Source organism: Pseudonaja textilis, chromosome 1, assembly GCF_049901715.1.
Source record: "Pseudonaja textilis isolate UNSWEBS1 chromosome 1, rPseTex1.2, whole genome shotgun sequence".
Lineage (NCBI taxonomy): Eukaryota > Metazoa > Chordata > Lepidosauria > Squamata > Elapidae > Pseudonaja > Pseudonaja textilis.
This window is the reverse complement of record NC_141990.1, coordinates 182,454,152-182,473,309: the sequence shown is the minus strand read 5'-3', so window position 1 is coordinate 182,473,309 and position 19,158 is coordinate 182,454,152. Positions and strand designations below refer to the sequence as shown.

Below are 19,158 nucleotides of genomic sequence, written 5' to 3'. Positions count from 1 at the left end.
TTCCTGAGGGTTTAAATATGCCCGGACCGATAGACGCCTTTGGGATAATAAGGGAGAAATAATTTGCTCGCAGACGCTGACTCACGACTTTGGAACTTAACGTCGCCCGAGAGAATTTGGAACTCCCGAGCCGCTTTTCGTGGCCTCTGCTTGGCACGTGGTTTGGGGAAGCCCATGAGCAGAAGGACCATTTCGCCGGGTGGACTCTCACTCTACCTGTGGCGTAAATAGAGGGAGGGAGGGAAGGAGAGGAGGAACGCCACGTGTAGAGTTGATTCCAGGTACTTCTGAAGAAAATTTTTCCCTTAAGTGTAATCTGCCGCCAGTTCCCAAGACCGCAGACTTTTCCCGCCCGGCGTCGCCGGGTCACTCTCCGGGGCAACCCAAGTAACTTTCATAAATACATTAACCCCCCGCCACCACCACCACCCCGCCTCGTTGACATCCGCAGAGCCAGGCAGGCATCAGCTTCAAATTGAGAGCAGCTGCGGCGGCCCCGAGAGCTCGGACGCCGCCCTCCGGGAGTTAACTTGGCGCTATGTGAAAAAGGGTTGCGAGGCGCCCCCGGAAACTCGTCGGAGTCGGCCGCAAAGCCCACCCCACGACTCGAAGCGGCCGCGGGGGGCGGGTGGAGGAGGGCGAGGGCAGCTAAAGCGCAGCGTCAGCAATAGTTAAGTCATGAGAAGCCCATCCCGACTTGGCGTTTTAGTAGTGGCGGTAACGGCTGAGGGAGTGTCTCTGTCCACCCCCACCCTCCATCCCGTCCCTGTCGCCGGGGCTCCATCTCGCCCAGTCTTAACGGAGCGAAGCAGCCTGAGGCGACCAACTTTATTTTTTCCTGCTTCGATAGTGTGACCCCACCTCACTCCACCCGCCCACCCAGCCCCTTCCCTCCCTCGAAGAACCCCAAGTTAGTGATGAGGGCTGCCTGGTGGGACAAGCCGAAGATGGGATTTTCCTCCACCCAGCTGCTGTTCTTGCTAAGCTGTTGCCCGACGGCTTGCCGCCCTTACAATCTAGATACTCGGGCCCCCCTGGTCTTCGAAGGGCTCAATGGGACGTGGTTCGGCTATTCGGTGCTGCTGCACAGCTTTGGCACCAGCCGGTGGTGAGTAAAGGAGGAGGAGGGGGGGAGCTTTTCTCTCGAGACTGCTCGCTTGTCCCGTGGGACGGAGGATTTTGTCGTAGTCCCCTCTGTCCCCCGCCATTCAGCCCCCACCCCAAGCGCATCTCTTGATGGTATGCCTTGCCTTGGACGGTTTCATTCAACGGTTTTATTCAACGGCGGTTTCAAAGCAGGAGGTGAGACCTCCTGTTCTGAGTCAGGCTAAGTCTAAAGTGGGCGCTGCCTCCAGATCCGGTAAAGGTTTTTTGTTGTTGTTTTTTGTTTCCAGAAAAGTTTGGTATTGGCATCGCAGACTTCCCAAAATCCTGGTGTGCCTTCAGATGGCTTGGAATTGCAATTCCTAGTGATCTCTGGACACATTTGGAACACGGTGACAATATTGTCTTTTATTCGAAGAAAAGCTGTCCTTTGGATGTCTTTACTGTTCAAAAACTGGCTTTCATACAGGTGTTATCTTTTATGTGATACAAATGCACAGTTGGTGTGAAAAATCTGGAAGCTGAATTAACTTTTTAAAATAAATTTACACACACGGTTTGATCTTAGATATTTTTGTTCCAACACGTCTTTTTGTAAAGGTTTCCTTGCTTTTTGTCCTTGAATTTTGTTTTGCAAAGTGAAGTGATAAATATAAAATGATTCATCCTTATGAACCTCTTTCAAATTTGCCCCTTTTTCAGATTTGGCCATTAATTGTTCCAAGAAAATAACGTCATCATAATCCAGCTGGAAGACAGTTACTTCCTCACATCAAATTTGGGTTAGGGTTTGTGTTCTTCCTCATGTGCTGTCCCTTCCATACTTACCACAAACTAGCTATTAATGCAGAGGGGGGAGTATTCCAATTTTATAAGTGGAAGCATTCATTTCTGTTTCTTTCTTGGTATCTCTGAGTCCCAGGCACTGAATGAATGCTTGGTTACTCAAGTCTGGACTGCTTGTGTGTGTGTGAGAGAGTTTTAAATCTTTTTATTTCTTCTTTCAGGCTTATAGCCGGAGCCCCTAAAGCCAGCTGGCCTAGTAATAGCTCTGTAGTGAATCCAGGGGCAATATTCAGATGCCAAATTGGAAATAATCCTAAAAGAGATTGTGAGATTCTCCAAGTGGGTGAGTGGAACTGAAAATTTGATCTCTCCTTGTTGGTTGTCAGATCAACTCAGCAACAACCAGGCCTGGAGAAGAAGAGCAAAGAAAGACTTCTCTCTAGCTCAAATTTAATAAGCTTTATTAGAAAAAATGTTGCCAGTACAAAAATATTCAAGCACATAACTTTTCTTCCAGAAAACAGAACCTATGTATAAGCAATTCAGTGTTAGATTCTGCCTATCTTCCTCCTGTGCTTTCACTGTAAGGATAAACTTTCTTCTCTGTCCTTGGGTATTTTGATTATTAGCCATATCGATGAAGAATCTTCTCTTGCCACTGGTGGTCAGTCCTTCCGACCTGAAAATGGAAGTTCTGTGAAATACCTCAACCATGATCAGTTGATCAAATATATTAAGTAAACACTTTACAAGAATGTTCTGCATCACCTTATTTCATTATAACATTTATATACCAAATCTACATTGTCTTTTAGTAATTTCCTGGTGCCACTCTTGTCATGGCTTTCATAGAATGAAATGATAAAAAATTAAGGTCAGCACACAAAAGTTGATTATTCTGGAAGAAAACAAAGGTTTATTAGCTTTATAGGTAGTGCTTCCCGTGGTAAATGTGTAAATGTGCTCTGATGCTTCAACCTTGGAGTTTATTTCTTTATTTCATTAACATATCTATTAATATCTATTTACTGAAATATAATATATACTTATAGTTTCTTTAACAAGACATCCAAAGCAGCATGTTTTGTTAGTTACAAACTAAATTTGGAAAACTTGCATTCCAAAATGTATATTTTGTCAAAAGTACAGTTCAGTTTCTTTTTACCAAGCGTTTACTTTAAAAATGCACTGAAGTCAGCAAGCAATAATTTTTTTGGATCTGAATGGACTATTTGGGTATATTAATATTCACAAACAAAAGAAAAGCTTAATTGATATGGACTTAGTGGCCCATAAACAGCAAATGATTTCTGCATATCTATGCAGCTCTGTAATGGCTTGCACCTCTTTGGAGTGAATTTATACACTTTAAGAATATAATTAAAACATACAAGACATTGACTTCCAACATAATTAAGTTTCAAGGCAATTTGCTGATTAAAATCACTTAGCTGTTAACACTGAATTATAGTTCTTTGAAGCTAAAACTGTTCTCTGGTGTAGTCTCAATTTCTTACAAAGTTTGTGGAATATTTATTCAGAAGCTTATGGCAGATTATGAGAACTCTTAAACGTTTACAGAAATAAGAGTGTATGAATTTTAGAGACAAAGTTAAGTTTTAATTTTAGTCAGTAAACAAAAAGAGGAGAATATCTCTAGAATTTTAAAATTAGGCTAAAGGGACATTGATTTTCATTTCTGTTACTAAAAGCATTTTACTCAATGAGTAGATGTTGTAACTAGAAGACCTTACGATAAATTGGCAAAGGAATGCTCTCAGCACTGAGCATCTGTCTGCCATAATGTGTAGCTTTATGTAAAATATAACCATTCAAGGAAAAGGGTCATAGTGAGTACTATATATTCCCTGTAGGCTTTTGGGGAACACAGTAAAATCTCTGTATTGATGCACTGAAGACTAGGTGAAAGATCAACTCTTTTCTTTAAATCTTAAGGATCACGTATCTGCTCATTACTTCATAGCTGTAACTTCAAATGGCAGTATTTACAATATGTGTGAAGGAATTGGGCCAAAGAAAATTGTTGCATTATTTTACTACCTTATCTTCATATCAGTCAAGAATTGATTCACAAATGAAGCAGAACCATGATTTACTTGCTGAATAAGCCACAGATCACTTGGTTTTATTATTTGCAAAGGTACTGCCTTCTCATGAATTCATGTCATGCTATATCAAATCAAAACAAAAACTATTGTAGCTTAGTATGTTGTGTGAACTTTAGCAATTCATATAGGAAGTTAGTTGACATTGCAATGTAGTATGTATGATTTTGGGTGAATGTGTTATAGGTCTTGCGATTGTAAGGGTATGTTATAGTATAATATACACTATATTGTATAACATAGTGTAATACAATAAAGTAAGTTGTTGATTATAGGAAAGAAGAGATGTCTTATTGTTTGTTTAGTTATGGCTTCCTTTTCCTAGCAAACTATGTTCAAACAGTCCGTGGTAGGTTTATACAATATAATAAAGCAAAGAGTTTCATGAAGAATTATCATTTAACTTTGGATAGGAACAATTCCATTAAAACCACCAAGATATTGGCAGAATAGATCTTCATTGGTTTTCTTAATTTGAAAACAATTAACTCTCATTGGCAGCCAATACATTCATTTAAGCATTGAAGTCTTGCAACCAGGTGCAGCATAACTAAACTTGAAACTAAACTTCCAAGCCTATCAGCCTGAAACTAAAAATACAACTTTGAATAAATTGATTTTCACGTCGAGGAAAGATATGCACTTTGCACTTTCAGCAAAGATGCACTTTCAGATTGGTATGTCATCAGACAGGTCACGGCATTTGAAAAGTACTTTCAGAATGAATCACCACAACGGGTAAGATTTATCATTTATTACCCTCTATTTTATAGATAAATCTTATGGTTTTTAGTAGTGAATTAAGTAAATTGACTGCTTACAGTTTGTTCTCAAGAGTGGAATTGGGATTGTCTGTTAAGTACAGAAGCAATTACTCAGAAATGGAGGATAGAGTCATTTCCAAACCAGTTGCACAAAAAAGCTAATGTGATGCTTAACTCAGCACAATCAAGTATGTACAGTATAGATTGGTAGCATACAGAAGTAAGCAGGGAGATTTGTTGCCTTTGATTTGATGGACTTGTCATAAACTTTCTTAGGACCACTGTTAAAAACTAAGAAACATGAAGAAATGAAATTAGTTTCAAGGCAGATTAAACTTGTACGATGCTATTCATGTTTCTTTTAGGGAAGCAGTTGGTACTGGTATACAAACCTGGCTTCCTGTTGCTTCAGTCTTTACAAATAAGAGCCTGTCCTCTACTGAAACTCACCCTTTCTCAGGTTCGCAATAATTTATGGAATGTGGAAAACAATTTTAATGTTCTAATTTCTGTTGTCTGATATTTTAATGTTTTCATCGTAATTGTTTTATTCTGTTATTTATGGTATTTTAAGCCACCCAGAGTTCCTTAGTTGAGAGATGGGAATCATATAAATTTAATAAATAGATAAAATAAGACCTGGAACACTAAGGAGGTTTAAACTGGGCCATTGGTGAAATCTCTCCCAAGTATCAGGCAGAGCAATATTAGCCATACTGGAGAGTGCCATGATTAGATTTGGACCTGCTTTGTATATAGCATGTGCCTTTCCAATGCATTGCACTCCCACTTGCTAGATGAGATGGAACAGTGGCCCCCAGCCTTTTGGGCGCCAGGAACCAGTTCCATGGAGAGAGTTTTTCCGCAGACTGGAGGGGTGTGGTTTCACATGCATCTCATGGAGGGGCGTTACTTGTTTGTGTGGCCCAGTTTCTGGCATGTCACATACCAGTGCTGGGGGTTGGGGACCCTTGAGCTAGAATGAGGGAGAGGGTTATGATCTGATATGAAGAGCGCTTGTTTTCCTGTGACTGAGTATCCAAAGCAGAAGAAGGATAGTTATATGGAGATACGCTCATAGAATGATTTTCACTGCAGTGTGGTTTTGAGGGGCTACCATAAGGTTCAGTCCTACGCCTTGTACTTATTAATATATCTGCTGGAAACTTGAAGAGGTGGAAAAATACCAAATTTGCAATGATGCATAATTGGATGGGATATTTATTATTCCAGAAGGCAGAATTCAGATTTAAAAAGAGACCCAGATGGTGTTGTGGTTAAGGTGTTGGCTTAGAAAACTGGAGATTATGAGTTCTAATTCTATGCTAGGATGAAAAATGGGCTGGGTAACTTTAGGCCAGTCACTCTCTCTTAGTCCAACTCACCTCACATAGTGGTTGTTATAAGAGAAATAGGAATAAGAAGGAGTATTGGTATGTTCACTTCCCTCAGTTGTAAATGAAAAAAAATAGATGGGAGTAAAATCTAAAAAAAATCCAATATTGATAGAATATTCTTTATTGGCCAAGTGTGATCAGACTCACAAGGAATTTGTCTCTGGCATAATCTGTTAGTGTACATACAAACAACAAAGTAGTAAGTCGTAGATTATATATCATAAGATACAATCATAAATCATAAGATACCAACATGTGATAAACCATAAGATAGGAGAAGGTAGTAGGAATTAGGTTTATATAGGTTAGATTAGGTTATAGCAATCAACATAATTAAATTTTGCATAAAAGCAAAATTCTTCTGCTAGAAAACAACTAAATATTGGATTATGCCTATTTGGTTCAATAATACTGTTTGTCAGGAAGATCTTTGAATAGGATCGGGCACTGAGTATGCATCAACAATGTAATATGAATACCAAAAAAAATGCAATTTTAGGCCTTAGCAATAGTTTAATTGCCACATCATAGAAAGTTATATGTCTGCGACATTCTGCATTGTTTAGACTCACCTCAACTATTATATCCAGTTCTGAGTATTATTATTACCTTTATTGTCAGAATACAACATGTGTACAATGAGATTGGCTGAGGCTCCCTTTGTGCACCCCCCCAACACAACTCACAGTGAGGACAGAAGTCCCTAACCCAGTCCCAATCTTATTACACTATGTGACCTTGTTGCACAACATGCGGGCCCTGCAAGTCTATCATACTACCGTGTTTCTCACAAAATAAGGCTGGGCCTTATTTTTTTTTGACCCCCCAAAAAACGGCTAGGCCGTCTTTTCGGTGGTGACTTAAGTCCCCCCCTTGCATCCTTGGGTGGGCAGGCGGCAACAGTTGGATGTTCGGGAGACCTTCTGCCACCATTGCTTTCTCTACTCCCTTGCTGCCGCGGCGTTAGAGCAATGCCGCGGTGTTTGGTGCAGCCACGTGTGGCCAGTCAGGGCTCCTCCCTGCAACCGGAGCCCTGTGGAGACACTTGGCTTCAGGTGCTCCGGTCGCCACCTTCCCTTTGCCTTCGAAGGTAAAGCGAATTATTTTAAAAACGATACCCCACTACAACAAAGCCTCCCCTGCCCGAGAGGGCAGCCCAACCCCACGTAGGGAGGCAAATCTCCCGGGGCCGCAGCGCAGGATCGGCCCACCTTGGGAGAAGTGCCCAGCCGCCATCCCTGCCTGGCACTGGGCAGAGCGCGAAGAGCTTCACTTGGGGTGCCCAGCGCAGCTGACAGGTGGGCCCTCCTTCCCGGCAGCCGAGCTCTCACCAAGGCAGCGTGCGCCTCCTCACCAGACCCTCCGCTCATCCCGCCAGGGCCATGCCAGAGCTGTGCGGGCTGGGCAGAGCCAGGAAAGCGAGCCGCGGGTGCGTGCCCGCCTGCCAAGCAAAAGAGCCGGGCTGACCTGAGGCAGTGATAGCGCCCACCCATCTGTGGTGAGAGAAAGCCCGAAGCCCCCCGTCCTTTCCACCCCTAGCCCAGCCCATCCCCGTCCCCACGCATCTCCAAATGTGTCGGCAGCTCCAAATGCTGCAGCGGAACGGGCATCAGGCAGAGGCGCTGACTTGGGCTCAGCTCGGAGGAGGACGTGGCGCAGACCGTCGCCTTGTCTCCCTATCCATGGATGGGTGGGCACTATCACTGCCTCGGGCGGCCTCCCCCGGTGGCCCCTTCAGGTTTGGGCTGGAGGGACTTGGGAAGGAAGCAAAGCTAGGGTCAGCCCAGCTCTTTTGCTTGGCAGGTGGGTGTGCACCTGTGGCTCGCTTTCCCAGCTCTGCCTAGCTCACACAGCTCCGGCGCAGCCCTGGTGGGATGAGTGGAGAGTCTGGCGGAGAGGTGCTCGCTGCCTTGGTGAGAGCTCTGCTGCCGGGCAGGAGGGCCCATCTGTCAGCTGTGCTGGGCTCCCCAGGCGAAGCTCTTCACGCTCTGCCCGGCACCAGGCAGGGATGGCTGGGCGCTTCTCCCGAGGTGGGCCGATCCTGCGCTGCAGCCCTGGGAGATTTGCCTCCCCATGTGGGGTTGGGCTGCCCTCTCGGGCAGGGGAGGCTTTGTTGTAGTAGGGTGTCATTTTTAAAAGAATTCACTTTTCCTTTGAAGACAAAGGGAAGGCGGCGACAGGAGCGCCTGAAGTCAAGTGTCTCCACAGGGCTCCGGTTGCAGGGTGGAGCCCTGGCTGGCCGCACGTGGCTTTGCCAAACGCTGCGGCATTGGTCTAATGCCGCAGCAGCGGGGGAGAAGGGAAAGCAACGGTGGTGGAAGGTCTCCCGATATGAAGTGCCCCACCAACGCAGGCAGCCCCATATCCGGGCATGCAACAAAAGTACTTCCTAACAGCAAGCCCCCCCCCCACCATTCCCCCCCATTTTGCATGTTTCATATGGGCCTTAATTTGGGGGGAGGGGCTTAATTTGATTTTATGCCAATAAAACATGGTGGGGCTTCCTATTGGTGGAGGCCGTATTGTTGGAGAAACACGGTATGTTGACATGAAGTTATTTTCCATTCAGAAATCTCTCAGCCCACTGGTAGAAACTGTTCTTCAGCTTGTTGGCTATCCTTCTATATCTCCTACCAATGGTAGGAGAGTGAAGAAGTGCTGACTGGGATGTGAGTCATACCTGAGAATTTTCCTCACTCTTCTAAGGCAGCGAGTCCTTGCGAGGTCATCTAGTGGTATCAGGGGACGATGTTTTGTGCTGTGCTCACCGCCCTCTGTAATGTCTTTCCGTGGCTGTCAAGCCAGCATACTACACCGCAATGCAATATGTGAGGACACTTTCTATTGTGGACTGGTACAACATTTTAAGAAGGGTTTAAAGAAACTGGAACTGATTTAGACAAAAGTAACAATGATAATGAAGGAACTGAACACATAATCTCAGGAGAGGCTAAAAGAATTGAGATAGTTTAATTATGAGAAGAGAAGACCGAGTAGATATATGATTGAATTCTCCAGCTTCTTGAAAATGGTCTTCAAGTTCTGAAAAGTTTATCCTCTAAGAGTTCATCCATATGAGGCTGTTTTTGGTTTTCTGAAGCATTTTTGTTCATTTTCATTTATGCTTGCTCGTAAACTTATGTCTGTTTTTTCCATTTTTCACTCTTCAGTGCAAGTTGTAAAAAGGAACCTTTGATATAGTTACATATAGTTTTGTTTTAAAATAATTAACTCACAAATGCAAATCTTACATATCGGCCAAACTGGAAATATGTTGGAGTAAAAAAGAATACTAATTGCTTTTAGAATGATTTCATATTTCAAAATAAACATTTTACCTAATTTAGGAAATACAGTCCCAGGATTTTACAAAGCATAACATTTTTGTTTTAATACAAAGCACTTGTACCATGATTAGACCATACATGTTTCTAGAATATTTATTTTGAAAATGAGCTGTGCTTTACAGTATGCTGTATTTTACTTTTTACTTTTGGTGTGTTGTTTTAGAAAGCTAAAGGAAGAATCAGTTATATAAAAAGCAAAATAGTTCAAACTGGGGGCTAAGCTTAAAATCCAGAAAAATTATACTTTGTTCCTAAATATCTCCCTTGATGGAAGCAGCTTGGATCAGGTGGTGTGAAGTACTATACAGACTAACCAGTATTTGGGGACACATCTACTTCTATTATGTGCAGTTATGAGTTGACAGAATGGCAGTTTTATCCATGGAACCTGGGTGTTCTCCATTCCTTAAGGTTCTCAATTCTTACTGGGACTGGGAATGAAATCTTTTTTTAAAAAAAACTTTATTACATTTTAAGAAAAGTTAAAATATAAAGAAACATTAGAAAAAGGATTAAAAATAGCACAAAATATGGACACAAAAGAAGTGTATAGGGGAAATAAAATAACTTCCAACTTCATTCGATACAGATACAAATATAAAATACATTAATATCTTACTCTAAAATCAATAATATACAGTATTTCTATAAACAGTTGTAATCTTCAAATCCTGAAATGAATCTTACTGTATTTTATAATGTTGGAATTGCAGAATGTGGCTGAGAAACATTATTATAAAAAGCCTTTGAACTGAAATGGTTATATGGATTTTCCTTAAGTTTTTATAAGAAAACCTATGAACTTCCAGTGAAGTTACGAGTTGACTTGCAGAAATTATTTTCAAGCTCTCTTATGATATAATTACCTTGAGAAATCAGTGATTAAGGTTGCTTGCTTGTACCATAGTTTTTCCCAACTTAATTCTCTTCAGATTTCTGCTCCTTCCAAATTTGACAAGTGGTATTACCATTCTAAATGCTGAGCAAGAGTGAAGAGACAAGTTGAAAAAGGTTGCTTAAACCCAATGTTGGATGTGACTGGACTTATAGCCAGTTTTAGATATGTGTACTTGTACAATGTACGTTGATCAAAGTTATGAAAAATTGAAAAGCAGAATTCTTATTTTTCAGCATGAAAATATGAGAAGCTTTGAAATACGCACTCAAAAACAAAAGCTATCAGATAAGAACATTTTAGCATTTGATAAAATAATGTACATATGCAATAGTTGAGAACCACATAGCCAGAGATCACACCAAGGAGATTGGTGGCCTCCCATATGTGGCAAATGGAAATGTGGTTATCTGAAAATGCAAATTCTTATTTACAGCTGGGTGTAACAGACACCTTAGAAGTCTTCTTTGTTATTCTGGTTGTGAGGTTTTATGTGATTTTTGCCTAGGTTGTGAGCTTTTTTTCTCCCTGCATTGAATTTGCTATGAAACTAAGAATTCTGAATTCTTTTGCTGGGTCACCTGCCAAACATTGTTTTCTGTAATATGGACACAGAGATGAATCTAACTATATAGATTTTATATTTATAGTTATTGACTACTTTAGTAGGTGAATTACGTTTACTGACTCAAACTTTATTTACACACACGTACTAATGCACGTACTAACCCTAAGGTGCAGGTAGCCTGGGTAAGTGTAAAGAACCATTTATTGTATTGTTACAATAAATCCAATTTTTCCAAGGTTTCATTGTATTGTTTTCATTGTTCCATTTGTGTTCATTTTGATGTTTGGGTTTTTAGGAGAAATTTGTACATAAAGATTATATTTAGGATTAAGATTAACTAAGATTACAAGGACATATGATGGCAAAAAGTTCAGAGCCCTTGCACTAATGCAATGTCATTTTCTTTTATGGTGTCTCCATTATGGTATAATTTTGAGTTATGGAAACTTAATCGATTTAATTATAATTTTATTTTCACGTAGACAATGCAGAGGTAGTTTGTTCAGTGATTGTTCAAAGTTCTGACAGCACTGAAAAAATGGATTTAAATCCTAGCACTTGAGAGCATTGCAGCATCACCATGGTCAGAGATTTGGGTGCTTAACAATCAGCCAGCATATATGACCATTGCTTCATCTTGCTTCAACTCCCCCTCCTCACCTATCTTCTCCCTCTCTCTGTCCTTTTGGCTATCCCACACAGCATGGTCAAAATGAAGAGGTCTCTGTGTTCTGCCACCATAGTCTCCCTGCAGCAGACAGGGCAGTGGTGGAGGCAAGCCCAGTGCCCAGAGGTCACCCCCCCCCCCCCACACACACACACACACTGTGGGGCTTGAGGCCAGCTGGAGCAGAAAGCCCAGTGCAGGTGAGGAGTGGTAAAGACAGTGAAAGTTAGCTGGGAGAGCAGTGGGAAGGCCGTGTTTTCTGGTTGCCTCTTCACTTTGACATTGCTGTGCAGGCAACCCAAAGGACAGGTGGTGGTATGTAGGTGGTGGTAAGGACAGAGGTGGTGGAAGCTTGGTATGTAGAGAGAGTTCAAATGGAGACCGTTCATAAAGGGCAGGAGAAGCATGAGGTCCTGGCCTAATGGCTACATCTGGGATGCCTGGGACTGCCATTGCTAAGAGGTGAGTTCACGTGATATTTCATGTAACAACTGTTTTGCTCAGCTATGGACATTCCAATCCCAATTAGGACTATAATTCGAGGACTACATGAAATTTAATTCTACAGTGTTACTGTGCTTTGAGTACTTTCAAAGGTTCCTTTACGAACCTTTTTTTTTAATTAAAGGTGATCCAAAAGGGGAAAAGTGTGGAAAAACCTGCACTGAAGAAAGAGACAATCAGTGGTTGGGAGTGACCCTAGCAAGGCAGCCAGGAGAAAATGGATCTGTGGTTGTAAGTATTGCCTTATATTTCCCTGTGTAAATTAAGTATTTGGGAAAAGTATCTAGTTTGATAACAAATTAAACAGAGAGTTGTAGCCTCTCTATAGGCAAAAATATTTCTGAAATATTTCTCTTTGAAATCCTATAGTAGGATTTGATTGATGGATTAATGGCCTGACTTGTGGCTCTGAAAGTAGTAATATACTTTGTCAAGCTATTTTATTTCAATCACCACACTTATTTTCCTGTCTCATTTTTGTCTAGGTGTGTGGACATAGATGGAAAAATGTATATTATGTTTCAGAGCACAAACTTCCACATGGCATTTGTTATGAGATACCTCCCAATTTTCGAACCTTGTTAAGTCAAAGAATATGCCCTTGCTATAAGGGTAAGTAAAACAAAAATCTTGCTATTGAATAATAGAAAATAGAATTGTAAACATTTTGGAGAAGAGGTAACCAGGAAGACTTCATGTTCAGCCTCATGTATTTTGAGGCAGCTTTAAGTGCAGGGTGTGTTTATCTTATTTAACAAAATGGTTTAGAAATCCTGCAAAGGGATTTTATAGTACATCTCTGTGTGACTGCAAATGTGCATTAAAATTATTTATATAAAAAGAAATATTAAGGCTGTGTTTGAAAGACAATTGGTATGATTGGTATTTCTTCCAGTATTTCCTGACTGGTGTATCTATAGGAAGACACGAATAGGAACGAAGCAAAAAAGGTCTTAGTGTTCCTTGAACTTAGACTGAACTCAGCCCTAGAATATCATCTCAGTACAGCTGGGTTCTATCCATGAACAGAAGCCCATTTAAAAATGACAACAACAATAAAACTTCATCATATCTCTTAGTTTTTCCAGGATTCCTCAAGATATTGGCCATTATAACTTTAAAAAATTCTTTTGGTTTCCTTTTTGATTATCTGACCAGTTTTCCAATCCTGATTTAGACTAAAGGTGGAAGTTAGTTGGACCAAGGCAAGCTTGTCTTCGTTTGAGGCAGAGCCAAGGCCTGGAAGAATAAACAAAAGTTTTAGAGAAAAAAAATCCACTTGAACAGAACCCGTTTCCTATCATGAAATCTTCGCATCTTGAATAGGGGTTCTAGGATTTTTTTAAACTTCGCCAACCTGGAACATTCTAATATTCTTTTCACCAAATTGTTTCTGAAATTGTAAAAGGAATGAAAGAAAACAGCAATTCAAACAATTTTTGCCAGTAAAGTCTGAAATGGAAAATAAACAAATAAAAATCCACGTAATATACATATTCATTAGAAAACTATTTTTCCATAATGAGTGTCTTCACTATTTAAATTATTTAAACTAGAGTTCTAGAAATGAGACTGGACATTGATGGTATCTTTTGAAAAAATTGCTTTTCAAAAATCTTTATTCTTCTGGCATTACTAATCATAATATCTTGCCGTCAGGTAGTAATAGTTTAGCTAATTTCAATTTGCTTGTCTAAACAACTGTAAAAAGCATGTGATATTTGTGAGAATTATTTAGTTTGTTGATCTTAATATGTTCTTTTTCTGAATCACATTGGTGAATGTACAGATTTTTGGAGAAAATATGGAGAAAAATATGGATCTTGTCAGGCTGGGATATCAACATTTTACACTGAGGTGTGTAAGTTAAGATTATTACTTCACTGTTGAATCTATTTATTTTACTCATGAAATAAAATATGTTTAGTTTGGTAATATACAGGTAGTCCTCACTTAACAACATTTAGTGACAGCATTGAAAAAAGTGACTTATGACCATTTTTCACCTTTTAATGCCCTTGCAGCATCTCGTGATCACATGATTTACATTCAGGTGCTTAACAACTGACTCATATTTATGAAGGTTGCAATGTCCTGGGGTCATGTGATCCTCTTTCAACAAAGTCAAGGGGGAAACCCGATTCAATTAATAACTGTGTTATTAATTTAAGAACTGCAGTGATTCCCTTTACAAATGTGGTGAAAAAAATTATCAAATGAGGCAAAACCCACCTAATAAATTTATCATGTAGCAACATAAATTTCGGGCTCAGTTGTGATCATAGGTTGAGGGCTACTGGTAAACTTGCAGTTAGGGCATGCTAATTCAAAAGACTGAAACAAGGCCTTTCTGGGAAGCTGCTGCTTCATCATCCCCCTGCAAACTGGAGCTCCTCCTTGATGCTCTTCCAGACTGAGCTTTCTCTTTCTCTCTTTTTAACCCCAGCCATCACCTCTTTCCTTGGCAAGAGGTGAGTGAAATGAGCTGTTGAAAAGAGCTTGCTTCAGGTTGTCCTCTTGAGATTGCTTGCTGCATCTTCTTCCTGAGAAGCAGATGTTGCCACAGTGGTACTTTTTAATTCCAAGCAAAGAGGGAATATTATTGTTTGGTTTCAATCAAAATTAATCTGTGATCTTGGGCTGCTATTGCAAAGATACTGAAGTAAGACTGTGGCAAGGTTTTTAATAAACAGAGGGTTCTGTATACGCCTAACCTTTCTATTTTGAAATTAACAGAACATAAATTATAATGTGATCTGGGAATATTCATGCAAAAGCAATAATAAAACTCATCACCTTTTCTCTGAGGTTGAACTTTTTTATGCTTTACCTGAGAAAAATACATTGTATGGTATATTGCTCACAAAATGCCTTGTTGTCATTTGGCCTGGATGTATTCAGCAATGGAATAGCTACTGTAGCTATTGTATGTATTAAAAGATTTAACCTTTTTGTTTTTTTTCTAGGATTTAATTATTATGGGAGCCCCAGGATCAGATTATTGGGCTGGTTCCATCTTTGTGTACAATAAAACAGCAAACATATTTATTTCATATCTGGATGTGAATCATCAGATAAAGTATGGAAGTTATTTAGGTAAATGTTTTTTATTTAATATTTGCATATGATCCTTCACTTTAACATACCTCTTTGACAGTATGCTTTTCAGACAAAAAAATGGAAGGCAGTGATGCTGTAGGCAACAGTGCACTTCCTGACATGTTCCTTAGTGCTGTCTTAAGTATTTTACCATACCTGGTTTAGTTTTAAAATTCCGTTTAAATATATAAAGTGAGTGAGAAACTAGCATGCTGTGGAGTTAAGCAGAAGCCTCAAGCATGGTTACCTCTGAGCCCTCCATGGACTTCATTGATCTTCTTAAAAAAGGAAAATGTTAAGGGACTTTGTTGCCTTCCTTACGTATGGGGTTTTGTGGGGTTATGCAAAATATTTTGATTGTGAGACATGTCTTGTACTGTGCTTTTCATTTATGCGATGAGCATTGCAAATCAGATTCCTCCAGAGCTGATATTAAGATATTGAAGTTTCTTCTTTTCCCCCCAAGAATGTGTCGTATGTATAGTATTAGTTTATTGCACTCTTTATGTAGAAAATTATTTCTTTTTCTAGAGAGCATTAATTCTAACTCAAAGTATTGTTTGTTTCATTTTCTTTAAAAAAATCATTCGCCTTTTAGGTTTTCAACAGGACATATGCAAAGCAGTTCTTAGTGATTGCACTGCATACATATACACACCCAGAGGAAGTTGGTTTTATAGACCAATTTTAACTTTGGTGTAAACAAACATTTGAGCATTTTTCCGCTTGTTCAGAGTTGTTCTGCTCAGCAAGGTATGTTGAATGTGCCAATTCAGCATATGGAGGCCTGTATTCCCACCCGTATTGTGAGATAAACAACAGAGTCACCTGATTGCCCTGTGCGCAGTGTAAATGGGAATTATTCTATAAAAGCATATGTCCACATTCTATTGAAGTATCCTAATAGGTGTACCTAAATAGATTGCTAAAGGGATTGGATATCCAACTTTTGGACATACAAGCACAGACACAGAATTAATCTGTTTATTCGTTTGCAAACATATTCATTCCCAATTAGGGGAGTCTGTGTGCAAATAAAGAATTCCTTTAACCTAAAATTTCAGTTTATTTGCAGTGAAACAGAATGCTGCACCTGAAAACTCACTGCTTCCATTCACTGTTCTTTTATGGATAGGCTATTCTGTTGGAGCAGGTCACTTCCTTTCTGCAAGAAGTTCAGAAGTAATTGGAGGTGCTCCCCAGCAGGAGCAGACTGGTAAAGTAAGAGGTGTTTCTTTAATGTGGTAGATTATATAGAAATAAATTCATAACTTGCAATGGCATGGAAGAACTATCTGCCAGAGGGTCTTTGGTGATAACTTAATAACCTGAGACTATTTTTTTTTTTCACAAATGTTTTCCAAGGACATATTTTTCATGAATAGTGGATGCAACTGCCAATGTGTGTTTGTGCTAGAGAAAGCCAATGATCTTTAGACTTTTATCCACCAAGTAGTAGTAATAGAAGGTTCATGAAGTAACGCATTTTCATTGCTAGAAGACATCAGAGAGTGAAGTGTCCAATTCAGGCCATTGTCAAGAGAGGTTCCTAAGTTCACCAGTGTTGCACTTGAGTGACCCAAGACATTTTACTGCTGGAAGCAAAGAACTAATGATTTCCTACTACTGATCTGAAGCTGGATGGATCAGTGGTTAAGTCCTACATTATAACTGATGGAGTAACTTCTCCTATTTCATCTAAGACAGCAAGCAAGGTTAGGCCAAATTGTGCAACATAATCACTTTGACAGAGGAACAGGAAGTTCGTGAAAGCTGCTATGGCTTACTGCAAACCCCATTGCCTCAGGCAATTGCTCCATTCAGGCCATTTCTCATTTTTCACCTCATAGAAACATTACATATAGTTAGCTGCTTTTACTGCTAAAGAAACTTCTTGTTTTTTTGTTTGTTTAGGGCCTCTGATGCAGCTGATCTCTGTTGTTTATTTCAGGTTTACATTTTTAAAATTGAACCCAAACAACTATCAATTGTAAGCGAATTAAGGGGTAAAAAGGTAATAATACTTCTGCATTGATAAAGTTTGTTAAACATCATGATATATTCATACACCTTGGTGATTTCCTGACTAACCATTGTCTCTTATGTGGGTAGTTTGGTTCTTACTTCGGAGCTACTGTTTGTGCGGTGGATCTTAATGGTGATGGCCTTTCAGATTTACTAGTTGGCGCACCCATGCATAGTAAAGTCAGAGAAGAAGGAAGGGTTTATGTTTACCTCAACTCAGGTTCTGTAAGTATTCTTTCATTCTTGTTGAATAGTGTTGTGGAATTGATTCAAATGGATAAATCATCCATTCTTAGGGCCAGCATTTTCATAACACTTATTATCATCATTTTGATAACTCCCTTTGCAGGTAGAAATGAATAACATGTTTTAACATGGAAAGGCATCAGATTTCTAGATAAAGCATCTACTGTGAAACTGTCGAGCATATGGTTATGAATTTTTACAATGGTCCAAATATTTCAACTCTTCTTTGATACTTTTTTTTTCTTCTTTGCCACAGATCTATAAAGAAAATTCATGTTCTGACTGGTAGTGCTAGAAGGAGCCTTTATATCTGGAGGCACCTAAGCTTTTTCTGACCATTTTCTGTCTTGCATCTGGTTAGCTTAGAGTGATGCAAAACAATTCCTGGATGTACCCCCTCCCTTTAAAAAAAATTGGAAGATAGTATCAAAAAGCTAAACAGCGACTTCTTTATGCTTTTGTAATGCCGTTGAATGAAACTGCCTGGGCATGTAACTTTTTAAATGAAAATGTTAGCTACAATGGATGGCTTCTTTTCCTTCAAATGTTTGAACATTTGCAGAGTTCCAGTTTGAAAATGATTGGCAGGAACTCTACTTTTTAACTTCTGGAGTATGGATTTTGATTTCTCAAAGTTATAGAAACTTTTAATGAAAAGGCCTTTTCATCTTACACTTGTAGTTTACTAAAGTACCCTTTCATCCGGAAGCCAAGTCACTTACAGAGACTAAATGTCTCTAATTTAGGTTTCTCCTTTGTTAAATGATCCTGTAAGGGAGATGGTGGTGAAGAACTTTGTACATTAAGTGTATTTCTACTATGCAAAAGTTGTTTTCTTCAGTTGCAGAGTTAGGCAGTTACTTGAGTGATTATTTGGGGCAGAGTGAGGTATGACTTCCTTTAATTAGTTTTGAGCCATAGTAATTGCCATATAGAAAGTATGACTGAATGACTCCAATATGTAGACCATTTTAATTTGGTAACATGCCTGGAGATGTGTGAGAGGTACACTTAATGGAAGCTGCATGAGGTTTGTGGGTTACAAATTATACACCTAAAAGTAAAACAGAACTCCTCATGATTGTAATATAAAACCTAGAAACGCAGGATTAATCAAACTTATTTTTATAGGGAGCAAAGATGATGGAGCTGCAGACAGCACTAGCTGGAAGTGATTTGTATGCAGCGAGGTTTGGGGATTCCATTGCCAATTTAGGAGACATTGATAATGATGGATTTGAAGGTATTATTATGTTTTTTAAAAAATTTATATTAGTGTAAAGGGAAAAGTAAGATACATTGCTCAGTATTACCTGTAAACACAGCTATTCTGAACCATGTCTAGAGATACATGCAATTATTTTAAGAGTGTAGAATTTTGATTCCACATTTATGTCTAGCATATTATTTACAGTACAGCTAATCAAAACTGATGAATTCTCATTTAGCACACCCTTTAATTGGCAGTAGCATTTTTGTCTCCAGAAAAAGATTCTTAAGGTTATTTTGTATGGAACCTTCAAGATGATGAATTCTGATTAAAAAAAATAATGTTGACAGAATGGCCTGAGTATAGGGTTTCCATGCAATATCCTTTCCCCCTTCATCCTTTATGTCCCCAAAATCCATT

The 19,158-nt window shown here is 39.6% G+C and overlaps 1 protein-coding gene across 3 annotated transcripts in view; it reads left to right on the top strand.

Annotated features, from left to right (window-relative positions):
- The first annotated feature begins 260 nt into the window (after positions 1-260).
- Positions 261-19,158, top strand: part of ITGA4 (integrin subunit alpha 4) — a 51,619-nt gene continuing 32,721 nt past the window's right edge. The window contains exons 1-10 of one of the 3 annotated variants that reach the window (XM_087919864.1): positions 261-387; positions 2,112-2,233; positions 12,283-12,389; positions 12,644-12,770; positions 13,948-14,015; positions 15,125-15,254; positions 16,393-16,478; positions 17,209-17,271; positions 17,370-17,507; positions 18,660-18,771. In XM_087919864.1, the coding sequence (XP_087775990.1) occupies positions 15,137-15,254; positions 16,393-16,478; positions 17,209-17,271; positions 17,370-17,507; positions 18,660-18,771 (517 nt within the window). In that variant the 5' untranslated portion in view covers positions 261-387; positions 2,112-2,233; positions 12,283-12,389; ... (1 more) ...; positions 13,948-14,015; positions 15,125-15,136. Of the gene's footprint in view, positions 388-674; positions 1,109-2,111; positions 2,234-4,679; positions 4,755-12,282; positions 12,390-12,643; positions 12,771-13,947; positions 14,016-15,124; positions 15,255-16,392; positions 16,479-17,208; positions 17,272-17,369; positions 17,508-18,659; positions 18,772-19,158 lie in introns of those variants that run through there. The other 2 variants (XM_026696960.2, XM_087919865.1) reach the window with 2 other exon arrangements.